Source organism: Lepus europaeus, chromosome 2 (assembly GCF_033115175.1).
Source record: "Lepus europaeus isolate LE1 chromosome 2, mLepTim1.pri, whole genome shotgun sequence".
Taxonomy (NCBI): domain Eukaryota; kingdom Metazoa; phylum Chordata; class Mammalia; order Lagomorpha; family Leporidae; genus Lepus; species Lepus europaeus.
In genome coordinates this window covers 64,764,881-64,783,329 of record NC_084828.1, presented here as the reverse complement: position 1 = coordinate 64,783,329, position 18,449 = coordinate 64,764,881, and the positions used below count along the sequence as shown (strand labels likewise).

The 18,449-nt window shown below is 38.6% G+C and overlaps 1 protein-coding gene across 1 annotated transcript in view; it reads left to right on the top strand.

Annotated features, from left to right (window-relative positions):
* MORC1 (MORC family CW-type zinc finger 1) overlaps positions 1-18,449 on the top strand; it is a 208,992-nt gene that overhangs the window by 97,862 nt on the left and 92,681 nt on the right. The window contains exons 14-17 of the mRNA XM_062180799.1: positions 10,030-10,158; positions 12,601-12,706; positions 17,071-17,209; positions 17,645-17,647. Of these exons, the coding sequence (XP_062036783.1) occupies positions 10,030-10,158; positions 12,601-12,706; positions 17,071-17,209; positions 17,645-17,647 (377 nt within the window). The remainder of the gene's footprint in view (positions 1-10,029; positions 10,159-12,600; positions 12,707-17,070; positions 17,210-17,644; positions 17,648-18,449) is intronic.

The following is an 18,449-nucleotide window of genomic DNA, read 5'->3' as shown; positions in this document are numbered from 1 at the left end:
ATCAGTATTTGGACAAGGTCATAAGCAAAGTGGAAGTTCTCTCTTCACTTTAGAGAAAAGTATATCCTTCTTTGATGCCCACTTCTTTCCATTGGGATCTCACTCACAGAAATCCTTCATATAGAACATTTTTTTGCCACAGTGTCTTGGCTTTCCATGCCTGAAATGCTGTCATGGACTTTTCAGCCAAACCAGGAAGCCATAAGGGCTGATCCTGAGGTCAGAGTGTTACTTAAAGCAATTGTTATTCTATGAGTGCTGTGTGGACTGCTTCCCATGTTGGAACATTCTCTCCTTTTTAATTCTATCTATTATGATGACCAGACACTTGATCGTATTTATATGTTCACTTTAACACTTAATATGATCACTTTAACAATTAAGATGGCATTTTTACCAACCAAGCTTAGTGTGATTTGGAGTCACATTTTAAGCTGTACCCTTAAAAGTAAGTCCATAGGAATGTATGCAAAACTGTACAGCTTTACTGTTACAAACTTCCTCCTTTCTCTCTTATAGTCACTCTTATTTTTTACTGAGATCCATTCTCAATTGACTTTATACACATATGATTAACTCTATGTTAAGTAAAGAGTTCAACATATAGTATGAAGAAAAAAAAAAAACTGGTCCTTAAAAGTCAAGACTAGTGTGGTTCAAGTCTTCCCTTCTCAAAGTGTCAAATTCACTTCTACAGATATCATTTTAGGTGCTCTATTAGTTCTCAGAGTTCAGGGAGAACATATGGTATTTGTCCACTAAGTATGATGTTTTCCAGATTCATCTATTTTGTTGCAAATGACTGGATTTCAGTTTTTTTATTGCTGTGTAGTATCCCATAGTGTGCATATCCCATAATTTCTTTATCCAGCCTTTGGTTCACAGGCATTTATGTTGATTCAATGTTTTAGCTATTGTGAAATGAGCTGCAATAAACATAGAGGTGCAGATAACTCTTTTGTTTAGTGATTTCATTTCCTTTGGATAAATTCCTAGGAATGGGATGGCTGGGTCACATGGTAGGTCTGTATCAGATTTTTGAGGTATCTCCATACTGTCTTCCATAGTGGCTATACCAGTTTACATTCCCACCAACAGTGGATTAGGGTGACTTTCCCCCCACATCCTCACCAGCATTTGTTGTTTGTTGACTTCTGTATGAATGCCATTCTAACTGAGGTGAGGTGAAACCTCATTATGGTTTATTTTGCATTTCCCTGACAGCTAGTGATCCTGAACATTTTTTCATGTGTCTGTTGGCCATTTGAATTTTCTCTTTTGAAAAATGTCTGTTTAAGTACTTTGCTCATCTCTTAATTGGATTGTCTTGTTAATTTTGACTTTGATTGCCTGAGCCTCTGAAATCTTTTCAAAGAACTCCAAGAACTCTTGCAGGGTTTCCTCAGTGTTCTCTAATAATTGATGGTGTTGGGTCATAGATTTAGATTGTTAATCCATGTTGAGTGAATTTTTGTGTAAGGTGTAAGGTAGTGGTCTTGCGTCATACTTCTGCCTGTGGAAATCCAGCTTTCTCAGCACCTTTTGTTGAAGAGACTGTCCTTGCCCTAGGGATTGGTTTTAGCTCCTTGGTCAAATGTAAGTTAGTTGTAGGTATTTATATTGATTTCTGTGGGGTTTCTACTCTGTTCCATTGGTCTACATGTCTATTTTTGTGCCAGTAGCAGGCTGTTTTAACTGCCTTGTAGTATGTCTTGAAATCTGGTATTGTGATGATTCCAGCTTTGTTTTTATTGTGTAAATATTGCTTTAGCTCTTTGGTGTTTTGATTGGTATCACATTGAATCTGTAAATTGCTTTTGGAAGAATGGACATTTTGATGATATTGATTCTTCCAATCTATGAACATGGAAGATTTTTCCATTTTTTTGTATTTTCTTCTATTTCTTTCTTTAATGTTTTGTAATTCTCATTGTAGAGATCCTTGACATCCTCGGTTAAGTTTATTCCAAGTTATTTGATTTTTTTGGTAGCTATTGAAATGGGATTGATCTAAGAAGCTCAATCTCAGCCTGTATACAAAGACTGTTGATTTTTGTGCATTGACTTTATATCCTGCTACTTTACCAAACACTTCTATGAGTTCCAAATGTCTCTTGGTGGAGTCTTTTGGATCCCCTATATATAGAATCATGTCATCTGCAAAGAGGGATAATTTGACTTCCTCCTTCCCAATTTGTATCCCTTTGATTTCTTTTTCTTGCTTAATGGCTCTGGTTAAAACTTCCAGGACTATATTGGATAGTAATGATGAGAGTGGCCATTCTGGTCTAGTACTGGATCTCAGTGGGAATGCTTCCAACTTTTCCTGTTCAGTATGGCTCTGGCTGTGTGTTTGTCATAAGTTGCCTTAATTGAGGCATGTTCTTTCTTTTTTTTTTTTTTAAATTTGACAGATAGAGTTAGACAGTTAGAGAGAGAAACAGAGAGAAAGGTCTTTCCTCCCTTGGTTCACCCCCAAATGGCCGCTAAGGCTGGAGCTATGCCAATCCGAAGCCAGGAGCCAGGTGCTTCTTTCTGGTCTCCCACGCAGGGGCAGGTGCCCAACACTTGGTCCATCCTCCACTGCATTTCTGGGCCAGAGCAGAGAGCTGGACTAGAAGAGGAGCAACCTGGACTAGAACCGGTGCCCATATAGGATGCCAGCATGGCAGGCAGAGGATTAACCAAGTGAGCCATGGCGCCTGCCCCAGTTCTTCTATACCCAATTTGCTTAGAGTTTTCATCATGAAAGAGTGTTGTATTTTATCAAATGCTTTCTCTGCATCTATTGAGATAATCGTTTGGTTTTTGTTCAGCAGTTTGTTAATGTGGTGTATCACATTGATTTGTGAACATTGAACCATCCCTGCTTACCAGGGATAAATCCCACTTGGTCTGTGTGGATGATCTTTCTAAGGTGTGGTTACATTTGTTTGGCTAGAATTTTGTTGAGGATTTTTACATGGATGTTCATCAGGGAAATTGGTCTGTAATTCTCTTTCTCTGTTGCATCTTTTTCAAGTTTAGGAATTAAAGTGAGGCAGGCTTTGTAAGAAGAATTTGGGGGGATTCGCTCTCTTTCAATTGTTTTGAATAACTTGAGAAGAATTGGAGTTAGTTCTTCTTTAAATGTCTGGTAGAATTCAGCAGTGAAGCTATCCAGTCCTGGGCTTTTTTTTTTGTTTGTTTGGAGGGTCTTTATTACTGATTGAATTTTTGTCTTGGTTATGGGTTGATGTATGTATTATTAACCATTCATCCATTGATGTGCACTTAATTTGGTTTCATGCTTTAACTATTGTGAATTATATTGTAGTAAACATGAGTATAAAGATGCCTCTCCCACATGCTGACTTCATTTCCTTTAATACATGCTGAGAACTGGGATTGTTGGATAATATTTTTTGAGGACTCTCCATGCTGTTTTCCACAGTGAATGTGCTAATATACATTCTTGAGCTAGGTTTCCCTTTTCTTCTATATCTTCAGCAGTACTTACTATCTTTTGTCTTTTTTCATAAGAGCAATTCTGTTATTTTTAGAAGGCTTTTATGTAATAAATATAAATTTCATAGGTACACCTTTTGGAATATAGCAGTACTTCCCCCCATACTTGCCCTCCCACTCCTACTCCCATCCCACCCATTTTTAATTATCTTTATATACAGAAGATCAACTCTATACTAAGTAAAGATTCAAACAGTTTGCACCCACACAGATACACAAAGTATAAAGTATTGTTTGAGGACTACTTTGACTATTAATTCTCATAACTCACTAAGGACAGAGGTGCTATGTGGGGAGCAAGTATACAGTGCTTCCTGTTGTTTATTTATCAATTGACAATCTTATTTATTATATCAGTGATCACCCAAGGCTCTTGTCATGAGCTGCTGCTAAGGCTATGGAAGCTTTTTGAGTCCACAAACTCCATCAGTATTTAGATAGGGCCATAATGAAAGTGAAAGTTCTCTCCTCCCTTCAGAGAAAGGTATCTCCTTTTTTTTTTAAGATTTATTTATTAATTTGAGTCAGAGTTACACAGAGAGGAGAGGCAGAGAGAGAGAGAGAGAGAGAGAGAGAGAGAGAGGTCTTTCATCCGATGGTTCACTCCCCAGATGGCCGCAATGGCTGGAGCTGTACTGATCCGAAGCCAGGAGCCAGGAGCTGCTTCCGGGTCTCCAAAGCAGGTGCAGGGGCCCAAGGACTTGGGCCATCCTCCACTGCTATTCCAGGCCATAGCAGAGAGCTGGATTGGAAGTAGAGCAGCTGGGACTTGAACCAGCACCCGTATGGGATGCCAGTGCTCCAAGCCAGAGCGTTAACCTGCTGAACCACAGCGCAGGCCCCAGTATCTTCTTCTTTGATGGCCCCTCTTTTCACTGGGATCTCACTCACAGAGATCTTTCATGTAGGCCATTTTTTGCCACAGCATCTTGGCTTTCCATGCCTCAAATTCTCTCATGGGCTTTTCAGCCAGATCCAAATGCCTTAAGGGCTGATTCTGATGTTAGAGTACTGTTTAGGGCATTTGTCATTCTATGAGTCTGCTGTATGACCTGCTTCCCATGTTGGGTCATACTCTCCTTTTTAATTCTATCTATTATTATTAGCAGACTCTTGGTCATACTTATGTGATCCCTTTGACACTTAATCCTATGTTTATGATAAGTTATGCACTTAGAATGATCAATTTAACTAGTAAGGTGGCATTAGTACCTGCCAACGTAAAGAGATTTGGAGTCTGATGGCGAGTTTTTAGCTTTACCCTTAGGTGTAAGTCTATGGGTTGTATGCTGAACTGTACATCTTATCCCTCTCTTTTCCCACTCTTACTTCTGAGTAAGTAGTCAGAAGGAAAGCTGCTGGATTGCTTGACAATTCTATTTTTAATTTTTTGAAAAACAACTGTACTATTTTCTACAATGGCTGCACTGTTTTACACTCCCACCATACATTGCACAGGGTTTCCAGTTTCTTCTATCCTTAACTTACAATTTTTATTTAGTTGTTTTTCATACTAGCCATTCCATTGAGTGTGAGGTGGTATCTCATCACAGTTTTGATTCACATGTCTATAGTGACCACATACAGAAAGAGAGAGAGACAGAGACAGAGACGGAGACAGAGAGCGCTTCTGTTTGCTGGTTAACTCCCCTGAATGGCCACAATGAGTAGAGTTTGGCCACCCTGAAGCTAGGATCCTGGAATGCTGTCCAGGCCACCCACATGCGTGAAGTGACCAAAGCCCTTGGGCCATCTTTTGCTGTTTTCCCAGGTACATTAGCAAGGAGCTGGATTGGAAGTGGAGCAACAGGGACTCAAACCAGTGCCTGATATTGTAGGCCACAGCTTAACCTGCTGCATCACAGTGCCAGCCCCTTGGGTAGGTTTTCTAAATCTCTACTCCTGTGTTCACCCTTATGAATATCCACAATTAGAATATTTTTTCATTTAACAATTTCCCAGGGTCTGGCACTGTGGCACAGCAGGTTAACGCCCTGGCCTGAAGCGCTGGCATCCCATATGGGCAGTTCTAGTCCTGGCTGCTCTACTTCCAATCCAGCTCTCTGCTGTGGCCTGAGAAAGCAGTAGAAGATGGCCCAAGTCCTTGGGCTTCTGCACCTGCGTGGGAGACCTGGAAGAGGCTCCTGGCTCCTGGCATCGGATCAGCACAGCTCTGGCCATTGCAGCCAATTGGGAAGTGAACCAGCGGATGGAAAACCTCTCTCTCTGTCTCTACCTCTCTCTATAACTCTGTGTTTCAAATAAATAAAATAAATCTTTAAAAGAATTATTTCCCAAAGGTTTTGGAGGCTCTCCTCATTCTCCTTTTTAGTGTTTTATATCTCTGTGTTTGTGTGTATGTGTGTGTATTTGAGGGAAGTAGGGAAGGAAGAAATGACGGAGGGAGAGAGAGAGAGAGAGCGAGAGAGAGAAAGAGATTTCAGAAGACCTATCTTCAAGTTCAGATATTCTTTCTTTTGCCTGACTTCGTGTTGAGGCTTTCAACTTATTTATTTATTTATTTACTTTTATTTAACTCATTTAATTTTTTATTTCCATGATTCTATTTGGTTCTTTTTCGTGATCCTCTTCCATTTCACTAAATTTCTCAGTCATATCATGATTTTGTAAAACTGGCTATATTCATTATATCTCTGTGACCATCATTATAATCATTTTTATTATTATTTTTTGACAGGCAGAGTTAGACAGTGAGAGAGAGAGGCAGAGAGAAAGGTATTTCATCTGCTGGTTCACCCCCCAGATGGCCGCTACTGCTAGTGTGCTGTGCTGATCCGAAGCCAGGAGCCAGGTGCTTCCTCCTGGTCTCCCATGTGGGTGCAGGGCCCAAGCACTTGGGCCATCCTCCACTGCCTTACCAGGCCACAGCAGAGAGCTGGACTGGAAGAGGAGCAACCGAGACAGAATCCGGCACCCCAATCAGGACTAGAACCCGGGGTGCTGGCACGGCAGGCGGAGGATTAGCCTACTGAGGCGCGGCACTGGCCGTATAGTCATTATTTTGAATTCTTATAATCAAGAATCACCAGTCTCCTTTTCTTTAAGTCTGTTATTAAAGCTGTATTGTGCTACTTTGGGTATGTTACATTGCTTCTTCTGGATCTCCCATGTGGGTACAGGGGCCCAAGGAGTTGGGCCATCTTCTACTGCTTTCCCAGGCTGTAGCAGAGAGCTGGATCAGAAGAAGAGCAGCCGGGACTTGAACCAGCACCCATATTTGATGCCTGCGCTGCAGGCTGGGGCTTTAACTCACTGTGCCACAGGGAAGTCCCAAGCTGTTATCTCTTGAACAAACATCCTGATCAGCCATAAGATTAGCAGTTAGCTTTTGTTAATTAAAAAGTGAAAAGAAGGGGCGGGCATCATGGCCTAGTGGGTAAAGCAATCTGTCTCTCCTTCTGTGTCTGTAACACTGACTTATAAGTAAATAAATAAATGAAGTGAAAAGAGAAGATGTACTCTCTTCATTGTTGTAGATGTGTGGCTAGATGCAAAGTGGAAATAAAAAGGAAAATGTGTTCATTATAATTACAGTCTCACTGGCAGGGTTAGCTCTGAGCCTCAAGTCCAAACTGTAATTTCACTTTCACTTTCTACTCCCTAATGAGTGTGGTATTGTTCTCCTTAATGCCAGAGGTTGTTGAAGAGCTGATAGAGGCTGTTCCAGAGTCTCCAGGCCCCGTGCAGTCTCTGGGTGTGTGTTAGGCCTGCACAAGGATAGTGGTGAGCCAGGCTGAAACGAATCCATCCCACAAGAGTGCAGGTCTTCCCAGGATGACAGGGAAAATCAAAAAGCTGTGGCTGTGAGCCGTGGTCTGGAGGTAGAGCCTCTTGGTCTTTATTTTGTGATTGGTTGCACACGTGGCAGACTCAGCACTGAGTTTCAAGGCAAAAAGTCCTAAGTTCACTTTCCCATCCTACTCCCATAGAGTTTTGTCTACTGTCTGCTGAAGGTTGGGATACGAGTGATGGGAGCAGTCCCTGGACCACCTATTTACATAAGCTGCAAAGGCTCAGTCATCAGGTACTGGCCTGGAGTCAGAGGCCATGGGGTACTGCAAGTTATAATACTAACTTTTTTGATTAAAATAATTATATGGCTATATGACTCAATCCATGTTTTTAAAAATTTTAATCTACATATGCCCTGCCTTGACGTAATAAAGGCAAAATAATTGTTATGAAAATCAGAGGAGCAAAGCCCAGTGCTTCCTTCCAGATACTAGAGAGTAGTGCATCAGGACCTGGTGTCCAGAGAAGAAGTGGACTATGGGATGGATGAAGACCAAGGGCCAAAGAACAGCAACCAGGACTCTGAACTGAATGCACAAAAAGCAGAATGCCAAGGAAATTTCAGGGAAGAGACATTTCTGGGTTCTGCTCTTAGCTTAACCCAAGTAGAAAGTCCCTGCTTCAAGGCTGAGTCAATTGTCGGTCTAAAAAACACAGTGTATTCGAAGGTCAAGTTTTTAATAGGAATATAAAGTGTAAGCTCATTTATTTGTTTTTTTTTTCTTTAGAAAACTATTATTTAATAAATTTAAATTTCGAAAGTACAACTTTCGGATTATGGCGGTCCCCGCCACCCCCATATCCACCCTCCCACCGGCAAACTATCCCATCTCCTACTCTCTCTCCCATCTAATTTGTCATTAAGATTCATTTTTGATTATGTTAAATACAGAAGATCAACTTAGTATATCCTAAGTAAAGATTTCAGCAGTTTCCACCCACATAGACACACGAAGTGTAAAGTACTGTTTGAGTAGTAGTTTTACCATTAATTCACATAGTACAACACATTAAGGACAGAGATCCTACATGGGAAGTAAGTGCACAGTGACTCCTGTTGTTGATTTAACAATTGACACTCTTATTTATGACGTCAGTAATCACCCGAGGCTCTTGTCATGAGTTGCCAAGGCTATGGAAGCCTCTTGAGTTCAAACTCTGACCTTATTTAGACAAGGTCATAGTCAAAGTGGAAGTTCTCTCCTCCCTTCAGAGAAAGGTACCTCCTTCTTTCATGGCCCCTTCTTTCCACTGGGATCTCACTCACAGAGATCTTTCATTTAGGTCATTTTTTGCCAGAGTGTCTTGGCTTTCCATGCCTAAGAAACTCTCATGGGCTTTTTAGCCAGACCCACATGCCTTAAGGGCTGATTCTGAAGCTCACTTATTTGTATTTTGCTCAGATTACAATCATTTGTTAAAGTTGAACATCTGGCCTTATTTCATGTACATTCAAGGTATATATTTCAGAGCACACTTTTTGAAACTTGTACATTGATGAAAATGTTTTACATTTTCCGTGCTTCAGGATCTCAGTAGTCACAAAGGCTTGTGGTTGGTGATTACTGTGATGGATAAAGCATTGAAACATGGATTCTTTTTATTTAAAAAAATTTTAAAGTAATATATCCACATGGAAAGCTAGTCAGAGTGTTCAGAAAAGTAAAAACCAAAATATTTTCCTATTCCTCAATTTCCCTTTATATTTCCACTGTTACACTTTCCTTTATATTCATTCAGGAAAATACAAGTATGGCCATCACAATTTTGTGTGTATGTGATTGTTACAAATCACAAATATTGATGATACTATGGATGCTGTTTTAATCCTTTTTTAAATTAAAGTTATTTCTCAGAGTTCCACAGCACTGCCCTTAGCTCTACCTCTTTTTTAATATTGTCCTCTGCTCCATTGTTTCATAATTGAATTACTAGATACCTATTTGTAAACTTTTATATTATTTCAAACTTTGTCTCTTAATGCAGTACTGCAATATCTAAGGCAAGTTATGTATGTGTGTAGGGAAAATTCATAGCAATATAATTGCTGATTCAAAGGATAAGAACATAGCTACTTAAACAGAACTCTGTAACAATAATGGTCTTCCATGGTAAGTGGTGTTTCAAACAAGAAGGGAGAGAAGAATTTGGGGCTAAGGTAAGGCATGAACCATAAAGACAGGAAGGAGAGGAAGTCAGAGATAAAAGAAAGGAAAGAAATTATTGTTGTGAGACAGGATTGATAAAGATTAGTGTGAATAATTTTAAGGGGGTGGCATTTAAAGTTTAATCAGAAGAGTACTTCCTGGAAATATTTAAGAACAAAGTTTTAATATCAGTATGTTTTATTGTGCCAGTAAAAGTATAATTTTTATAACTATTATTGTCTTTAGTTTTATTATTAACATATTGTACATTTATTGCATATAATTTGGAAAATGCAAGAAAGTATAAATCTGAAAACAAATTTCACCTGTAATAGCACTACTTAGATGTAGCCAATATTAATATTTTCATCTCTTATTCCTATAAATGTATTAGCTGTTACACCATTGAGATCATATTGTGTATATATGCCTACATTCAAATTTTTCTTTGGTAATCATCTTTACTACATTGATTTTATTTTCTCTCATTTTTCTTTGCCTGTTTCATTCATCCCTTGATTCCTCCCTCCCTTCCTTCCTTTCTTCTTTCTTTCCTTCCTAGGTAATCGAAATCTAAATTTCTTTTGGAATGAGTTTGAATATCAGAATAGCACAGATATAGAGAGACCTTTAGCTTCTATTCAGTATAGAAGAAGACAAGCCATGGCCATCCCATTCATCATACAGTGTGGTGAGTGTTGAATTCCATTCTGTTTAGCAAACATGTATAAGTTAATTCCTTAAAAATGCAAATTCTTGTGTTAAGAACTAAGAAAAGAGGGCAAAGTAGGTAAGATATGGCCTTGCTTTCAAGGAGGTTATAATCTAGATGAGAGATTAAGATAATTGTTTATAAAAGATAAGCAAATTGGATAAATTATTTAATAGAAGCAGAAAACTCTGAGAGTTAAAGAAAAGGAGAGGGAAGTAGAGGCCAGACTTTGTCATAGAAGAAGCATTCGTTGCAGACTTTAAAATAGAATTTTCTAGATAGTGATGATGTATAAGGAAACGAGAGTTAAATTCAGGTGTGCACTTTCACGGTCGTAGAGTAATAGAAATAGCTATCTTCTTATTTGTAATACATAACAGTATCTGATGCATAGCAGAGATCTAATATTGACAGCAAATGAATGAATAATGAATAAATAATAGAAACAAGAAGTATCACATTAGATAAACATGTCAAAGGGTTTTGAATTCCAGCATAACATTTTACTTTGAATAGAAATTGGGAGGTATTGGAAGTTTTCCAGTGAAAAAATAACATTGCTGATCATTTCTTCATTTTTCTTAGCTACAAAAAAAGGGTTATGGAAGTAAAGACAATCATCCTATCTTCAGTGAACAGGGCAGTTGAGAAGACAGGCACCTGACAGTGTATAAAATTCTGTCAAAGTATTTAGCCGGCGCCACGGCTCACTAGGCTAATCCTCCACCTTGCGGCGCCGGCACACCGGGTTCTAGTCCCGGTCGGGGCGCCGGATTCTGTCCTGGTTGCTCCTCTTCCAGGCCAGCTCTCTGCTGTGGCCCAGGAGTGCAGTGGAGGATGGCCCAAGTCCTTGGGCCCTGCACCCCATGGGAGACCAGGAGAAGCACCTGGCTCCTGCCATCGGATCAGCGCGGTGCGCCGGCCGCAGCGCGCCTACCGCGGCGGCCATTGGAGGGTGAACCAATGGCAAAAAGGAAGACCTTTCTCTCTGTCTCTCTCTTACTGTCCACTCTGCCTGTCAAAAAAAAAAAAAAGTATTTACACGACGCCAGTGGGTGCACCTTCCTAGTCAGGTATACTGTGGAGTAAGTCTGCACGGAAGGATGATCTGGTGATGGACTAGAACAAAACACGCAGTCTCAAACCTCTGAGGAGACGGCTCTTATAATCTAAGATCCAACTGAGAAATTGTAAATGTCTGAATCAAGTGAGATTTAGGAGTAATATACATGACAGATGGTTTGAAGGTATTTGGGGGGACTTCAGAACTTTTGTGGAAAGATGGAATTATAGGTTTATTTGGGTACAAAGTAATTTCAGATCTATGTATAATTTTTTCACAGTATACATTTTCTTCAAACTTTATGAGTGCCCCTCATAATTGAAGAAAGTGATGACAACTTGTGACAATCTATTAGATGATATTAAAAGCTTATAATTACTGTGTGTTTCTGATCTGTTCCATTACATCTAATCTCAGTACCCAAGAACTACAAGAGATTGGAAATACCATTTAACCTTTCTAAGCCTCTGTTTGTTCATTTATAAAATTAGATTAGTACCAGCAGCTACACTGTAAAGTTTCTTTGAAAATACTATGAATTGCCAAGTGTCAAGTTTACTAAGAGTTTAGGATAATGTTCATCAGTGTGGCTTTTTTCATTATTTTTATTATGTCATCTCATCCTCAATAACCCTTTTAGGTAAGTAGTAATGTTAATTTTTCTAAAAATGTGATGATACTGAAACAGTTTCAGTTGAGTTGAGTAATTTGTCTTAAGATAACAGAGGTGGGAACAGGCAGAGCTGTTCAGGTTCATAATCACTGTGCCAACCACCTACACCTGAAATGAACAGACAATTTACTTACCTAACAGCCACTAGCAAAGTGTTGCAAGGAAATCAGGGTTAATGTTAAGTGTAGCTTGGAGTGAACAAGGTGTCTTGGTCCTTAAGGTCATGAGGGAGGGACTCTGAGAGGAAAGTAGACAAAGGGATCAGAAACTGTAGACTTGAGAGTGTGATAAGGGCAGTAAAAAACACAGAAGAAAACTGGTGACTGCTTCAGCGACCTGATTTTCCTTCTTTTCGTAGTCAATCAATTGGAGACAGAAAATCAGCAGATGGGTAATAGGCTGGAGAAAATGAGAAAGTCAAGGCACTGGGATTCTTAATATTTACGAAGAGGCAAAGAGATTCTTTTAGTTGAAAGAAGTAGAAGCCAATTGAGGGGAACCGATGCAATAACAGTAGTTTTTTGGTGGAATTGTAAAGCAGTTCACAGAACCCTGGAATAATTTAACTGTCAGGCATTATGGTATGTGGTGAAGGATTAACTGTTTTGTACATGTAAACTGACATTATGAGAGAGTCATTTCTGATAATGATCTCTCCTCTGTATCATTGTGTTCTGATCATCAGATCTTTGCTGTAAGTGGAGAGTCTTGCCGCCTTCTACCAATTATCAGGACAAAGAATTTCTTGACATGTGGATTTGTGCTAATAATCCTAACCTCTCGGAGAACAGGTAGTTTTTGATACTTTCCTGGAATTCTTTATCCATTTTTAATTCCTAGTGTTCTTACGTGTGCAACTGAAAAATGTCAGCTAATGATACATTTTCGCTTAGTAGCTGGTATCTCTTTGAACTCTTTGTAGCCCTTGCAATCTGTGAAAAGATTATTGCATTAGTGTACTTTTCCATAAAACAAAAGAAATCTGGATGTCAGACATTGGAGTACACAGCTTTGCACTTCCACTGGTGGGAGAATCTACCCCAGTTTTGAAGAGTTCTGCCTCCCAATTCATTTTCAAACAGCATACAGTCTTATCATACAGGAATGATACTCAGAGGGAGTCTCCCAGCGGCCTTAAACTGTTGGACTATGTGCTTTTTTCTATTGAAGTCATATATTAATTCTATTGTTTTATGCTCTTGGAGGAAGACATTCAGACTAAAACAGGAAAAAGACTGATTAAATACTGAGGGATGTCAATGCTATTACAAGCCCTTTTTTTGGACTAATATTCTCTTCCTATAGAAAAAGGGTTAATACCCCCCTTCTATAAAGATACCCCTAAGTCAAGCCTTCTTTTTCCATGTAGGCTGTTCAAAGTCCTTTTGTCTGGATAAGTGGATATATTTTGCTAGTACATTTATTATGGTGATAACATCTCTTTGGTTATTTTTATCTAGCACTTAAAGCAAAAGAACAAAACTTACAAAATTAAAACAATGAAAACATTCAGATGCTGTTGCTAAAATCCTTTCTGCCTGCAGTTTTCAGGTTAATTATATTGAGACAAGAAAAATGTCAGAGGTGGTAAGGTGCTTAGATTTTACAGGACCCAGGATTTCTCAACATCCCTTTCTTGTTTTGCAATACAAATATGTGTTTCTCAAATAAAATTTGTCACAAAGTCCAAGTATATAAAGCAAATAAATGCATAACTCTCCTGGTTGAATTAGAGACTGAGAACCTGGGAACCAAAGATGTCTACTTCCCATTTCTGTTCCCTGCTTCTTGTATAAAGCCTTGAGCTCCAGGATTTAGGGTTGTATAACACAGATCTAGTTTTGATTCTTAATTTTCACAAAGAGAGAAATGAAGTCCAAATTGAGGCCAAGAAATCTGTTCCTGAAGCCAGTGGCAAGATCTTTTGACTCCTAACCTGAATCCATCCCTTACTTGATTATCTTCTAAATAGGAGCAAAACATTAGCTCAGTTTCTCTTATTAGGAATAGTTAACAAAATTAGCTGCTTACTGTGAGCTAAGAACTTTTCATATACTGTAAGATGGAGTTCTGAGTCTGGTCTCTGGGTATAGAATGTCTAGATTTGACTCCTGGCTCCAGTAGTTGTGAGACCCTGGACAAAATCAATCTCTCTCTCTCTCTCTCTCGGATTTTATATATTTATTTGAGAGACAGAGTTACAGAGAGAAGGAGAGAGAGAGAGACAGAGGTCTCCCACTTGATAGTTCACTTCACAAATGGCCATAATGGCCAGAGCTGGGCCATTCTGAAGCCAGGAGCTAGCTTTATCGAGATCTCCCACATGGGTGCAGGGGCCCAAGAACTCAGGCCATCCTCCACTGCTCTCCCAGGCCATCAGCAGGGAGCTGGATTGGAAGTGGAGCAGTAGGTGCCCATATGGAATGTCAGCGCCAAATGCAGAGGCTTAACCCACTATGCCACAGCTGGCCTCAAGATAACCTCTCTTTAACTCAGTTTCCCATCCCCTGGAATAAGGTGTAGCAGTGGTATCTTGATAGATACTTCTGAAATTCCTAGTCACTTGGAGGCCTCTTGGTAGCAAATTTAGGCTACTTCTCTAATATCTATTCATTTAGCTATCATACTCTCTAATCTTGGGCATTGTCAGACCCACAGAACAGAGAAGCTACTCTCTACAACTTACCACCATGCCTGGGGAGGCATGTTCCCATACTGTTCTCTTAAAAAGCAGTGATACCATCACAGAGTATTGAAAAATTAGTTTTAAAACTGCATTAATTCTGTCTCTTACACATTGAAATTGTGCCACTTGTGATGAGAGGCAAGATAAATTTAGTTATGTTGGCAGAAAACTGACGGACCTTAAAAGTCTAAAATGCAAAAAGACTTGTATTTATAATTTTCTTTAACTTCTTCAATCTTAAAATACACAGTCATAATATTGACCATCTGTTTGATTTCCACTGAAAAGACTGTGATAAAGATATGCATGGAGTGACAGCAAGAGGTTTAGGGGAGACATAAAGAGAAAAATTCCTGATTGTAAGGGGAAGTTTATGGAGAATTGGAGCTTTCTTTATATTAGCTCATTACATTTATGTAGATGTGGATTTAGATTCCAAGAGTAAGTCATCTGATGACTTCATTCAGCCTTTACACAGGTGGGCCAGACATACCTGGAGAATAGACTTTGAAATAGATTATTGTTAGGCAAAAACCTGAGACATACATGCCATTGGATTTGGATAGTCACATAAAGGAAGTGAATTAAGTATAGTTATTTATTAGGTAACATTCTGTGACCAACAGGACAGAATAATATTAATAATATGATGAAAAGTGGCATTGTATATATTTACAGAAAATGCAGTTTGTTGCCAGCAGTTAATTGCCTGTTGTTACCAGAGTTAAAGATCAATGAACAACCTTTGAATGAATGATGTCTGTTTAATGAGAACTTGGGCCAGAAATGTAATAGCTTTCTCTTACATAGCAATTACATATGCTATCTCATTCCATATTTATGAAAGTCCTGTGAACTTTCCCCATTTCTCAGCAGAGAAAACAGAGGCTGAGGAAGTTTCAGTGACTTGCCCAACATTTTTCTCTAGAGATGAAACTGGAAGCCAAGCTCCTGTTGCAAAACTGAACTTTTCCCCACCTTGTGCTTGCTCTTGGAAGGCATCTTTTTCCATTTCCAAATACAGATTAGTGACCAAAATTCACCATTTTACAATCGGAGGGTAGCGTAGAGCCATTCTTTTTCCAACTACTGAAGTCTTATTTTGTTCTTCACTTTTAACTACAGAGGGAGACTATACATTTTTATCACAGTACCTGAGAAATAGATATCAGTATGCTTCTGTTACATTCATGCTTTGAATTTGTCTGCATTGAAAATAAGGATCATCAGCAGGGCAAAAGTGACGCCTATTACGTGGTGGAGGCAAACAATGTCTGACTTTTGGAAAAGATTAAATATCTATGGGTTGTAATGCATATCAAAATGTTTCCAGAAATCATTAAATGAAGACAACCGATTGTGCTTTAATACTTGAGGATTTCTCTTTTTTGAATAAAATCTTAATGTTGCCACAGATTTTTTTCTCAAATGAAACAGAAGCCAGTTTAGGCCACATTCCACAGATGTCTTCAGATCACTACTCCAGGTGGCTGAATATATAGTAGTTGTCATTAGGATTTGTTTACCTGGTGCCTTTCTTTGAAAGCAACAGCAATAACACAGAAATAACATGTGAGTGGAATTAAGTGTTTTTTCAAAGCAGTACTTGAAATTGATTGTAGTTCCTCACTCTTCCCTGTTGGTAGGAAGAATATATATATATTGTTATTGTATATATATTGAATATATATATTGTTATTGTAACCATAACAAAGGAGTATTCATCCATAGCCTGCTTATGTTCACTTACACACACTCTACTTGATTATGTACATTTATCAACCCAGTGGTTACCAGAGAAACACACATCCATAAGCCTGGGAGGTTAGTGACTGCCAAATGCAGGTCCTCTAATGGCAGCAGGTGCTTGGGGCCATTTGGGTGAAAGGGCTCTGTAAGTCCCAGTAATGCCCAAAGCTGTCATTCAGTATGATCCATCACGTCAGCCAGTCACTGGTCTTCATCACAGGGCTATCCCTGAGTACTGCATTACATCATGTACTCAGTGGTCTTCACAGCGATCCTGAATCATCAAGCCAAGGATGCATGTGTTTCAGAGGCAGAATAATTTGATATATTTTAAAGAGACCTATGGATTCCCATTCCAGTTTTTCATAAAAAATAATGTTTTGCAGTAATGATGGAAGCATCAGTCATCCAAAAAACATTTTTGCAAAAGACTTCATTTCATAATAATGTAGGGTAAGGGAAGCATTAGCAAAATAATACTCTCCCATTCTCATAAATATCAGCTATCCCCCTCATTTACCATTAAGCTCTTTTCCAAGCAAATTGGAGATTTGAAGTGATATATTATGAAATGTCATCAATTTAATGATTTTCCTTTTCATTTGAATTTTGGCAATATGATAGAAAGTATAACTCCTTGTAGAGTTAATCATATTTCATACGCAGTAAATTGTTTTATATTTCCTCCTGATACTAATATTGTACTTGTTGATTTTAAAGTTGTTATCATGTAGAACGTCTGCCTTCCATCCCACTGGGCACCATGAGTACAATATTACCATCAAAAAGTGAGAAAGCAAAGAAGCTTAGAGAGTCAGTTCAAAGGTGTCAAAACAAACTGGCAGAGAAGCAGCCACAGGTGAGTTGTTAATTCTTTCCTAACTCTACGGTAACTTGAGCTTTCGGTGTCATCTGTGTAAATTGACTAATGTGGATTACCATACAAAATGTGTAGCTTCTTTTATCCATCCTTTTGATCATCTTCTAATTTTGGATTGAGAACTGTTCTAGAGTGTAGATCCAGAGGAAGGAGGAGAGTTCTGTGAAAAATATTGTGCATGTGATATCTAAGCCAATCCATACCACAGTGTGATGGGAACATTTATTTCCACTCTATTGCTGCATGTAGAACTTTGCAGAGGTCAACAAGTGTGCCCAAGGTACGTGCTCAAGGAGGGTACACAAGTCTGTATGCCTCAAAATAAGGCTATTTTTACTTCATTAGGCTTTTTACCTGAAAATGGATATTTTTGAAATAGAGGTCTTTTTTTTTTAAATTAGCTTGTTAGTACAGAAAGTCAAAGACATATTTGAATGTTAAGAAAATTCAGTAAATAAAATATTACTATCTATAAACATTGATAACCATGACAATTTCAAGGTTAAAAAAATCATGTGGAATGTTTGTTTTATTTTTGTAACTAACAATATAATTAGATATCTATTTACACTATAGATTAAGCACCCAATTTGAGCATTTTAGAGTTGGATAGCCAGTCAGCTTCCTCAAGCAGCATTTGTAAAAGTCAACAGCAGATGTCCAAATGTATTGATTGCTCTGTAGATGTCAGGAAATAAAATGCTCACTAGAGTAATAAATTTAGTGACGGAGAGGATATTAAGTCCGAATACCTTATTATTTTGTGTGTTCCTGGGCTCTTTTTTTAAAACTTTTATTTAGTAAATATAAATTTCCAAAGTACAGCTTATGGATTACAATGGCTTCCCCCCCCCCATAACTTCCTTCCCACTTGCACACCTCCTATCTCCCACTCCCTCTCCCATTTCATTCACATCAAGATTCATTTTCAATTATCTTTATATACAGAAGATCAATTTAGTATATATTAAGTAAAAATGTCAACAGTTTGCACCCACACAGAACATAAAGTATAAAATACTGTTTGAGTACTAGTTATAGCATTAATTCACATTAAACAACACATTAAGGACAGAGATCCTATATGAGGAGTAAGTGCACAGTGATTCCTGTTGTTGACTTAACAAATTGACACTCTTGTTTATGGCGTCAGTAATCTCCCTAGGCTCTTGTCATGAGTTGCCAAGGCTATGGAAGACTTTTAAGTTAGCTGATTTTT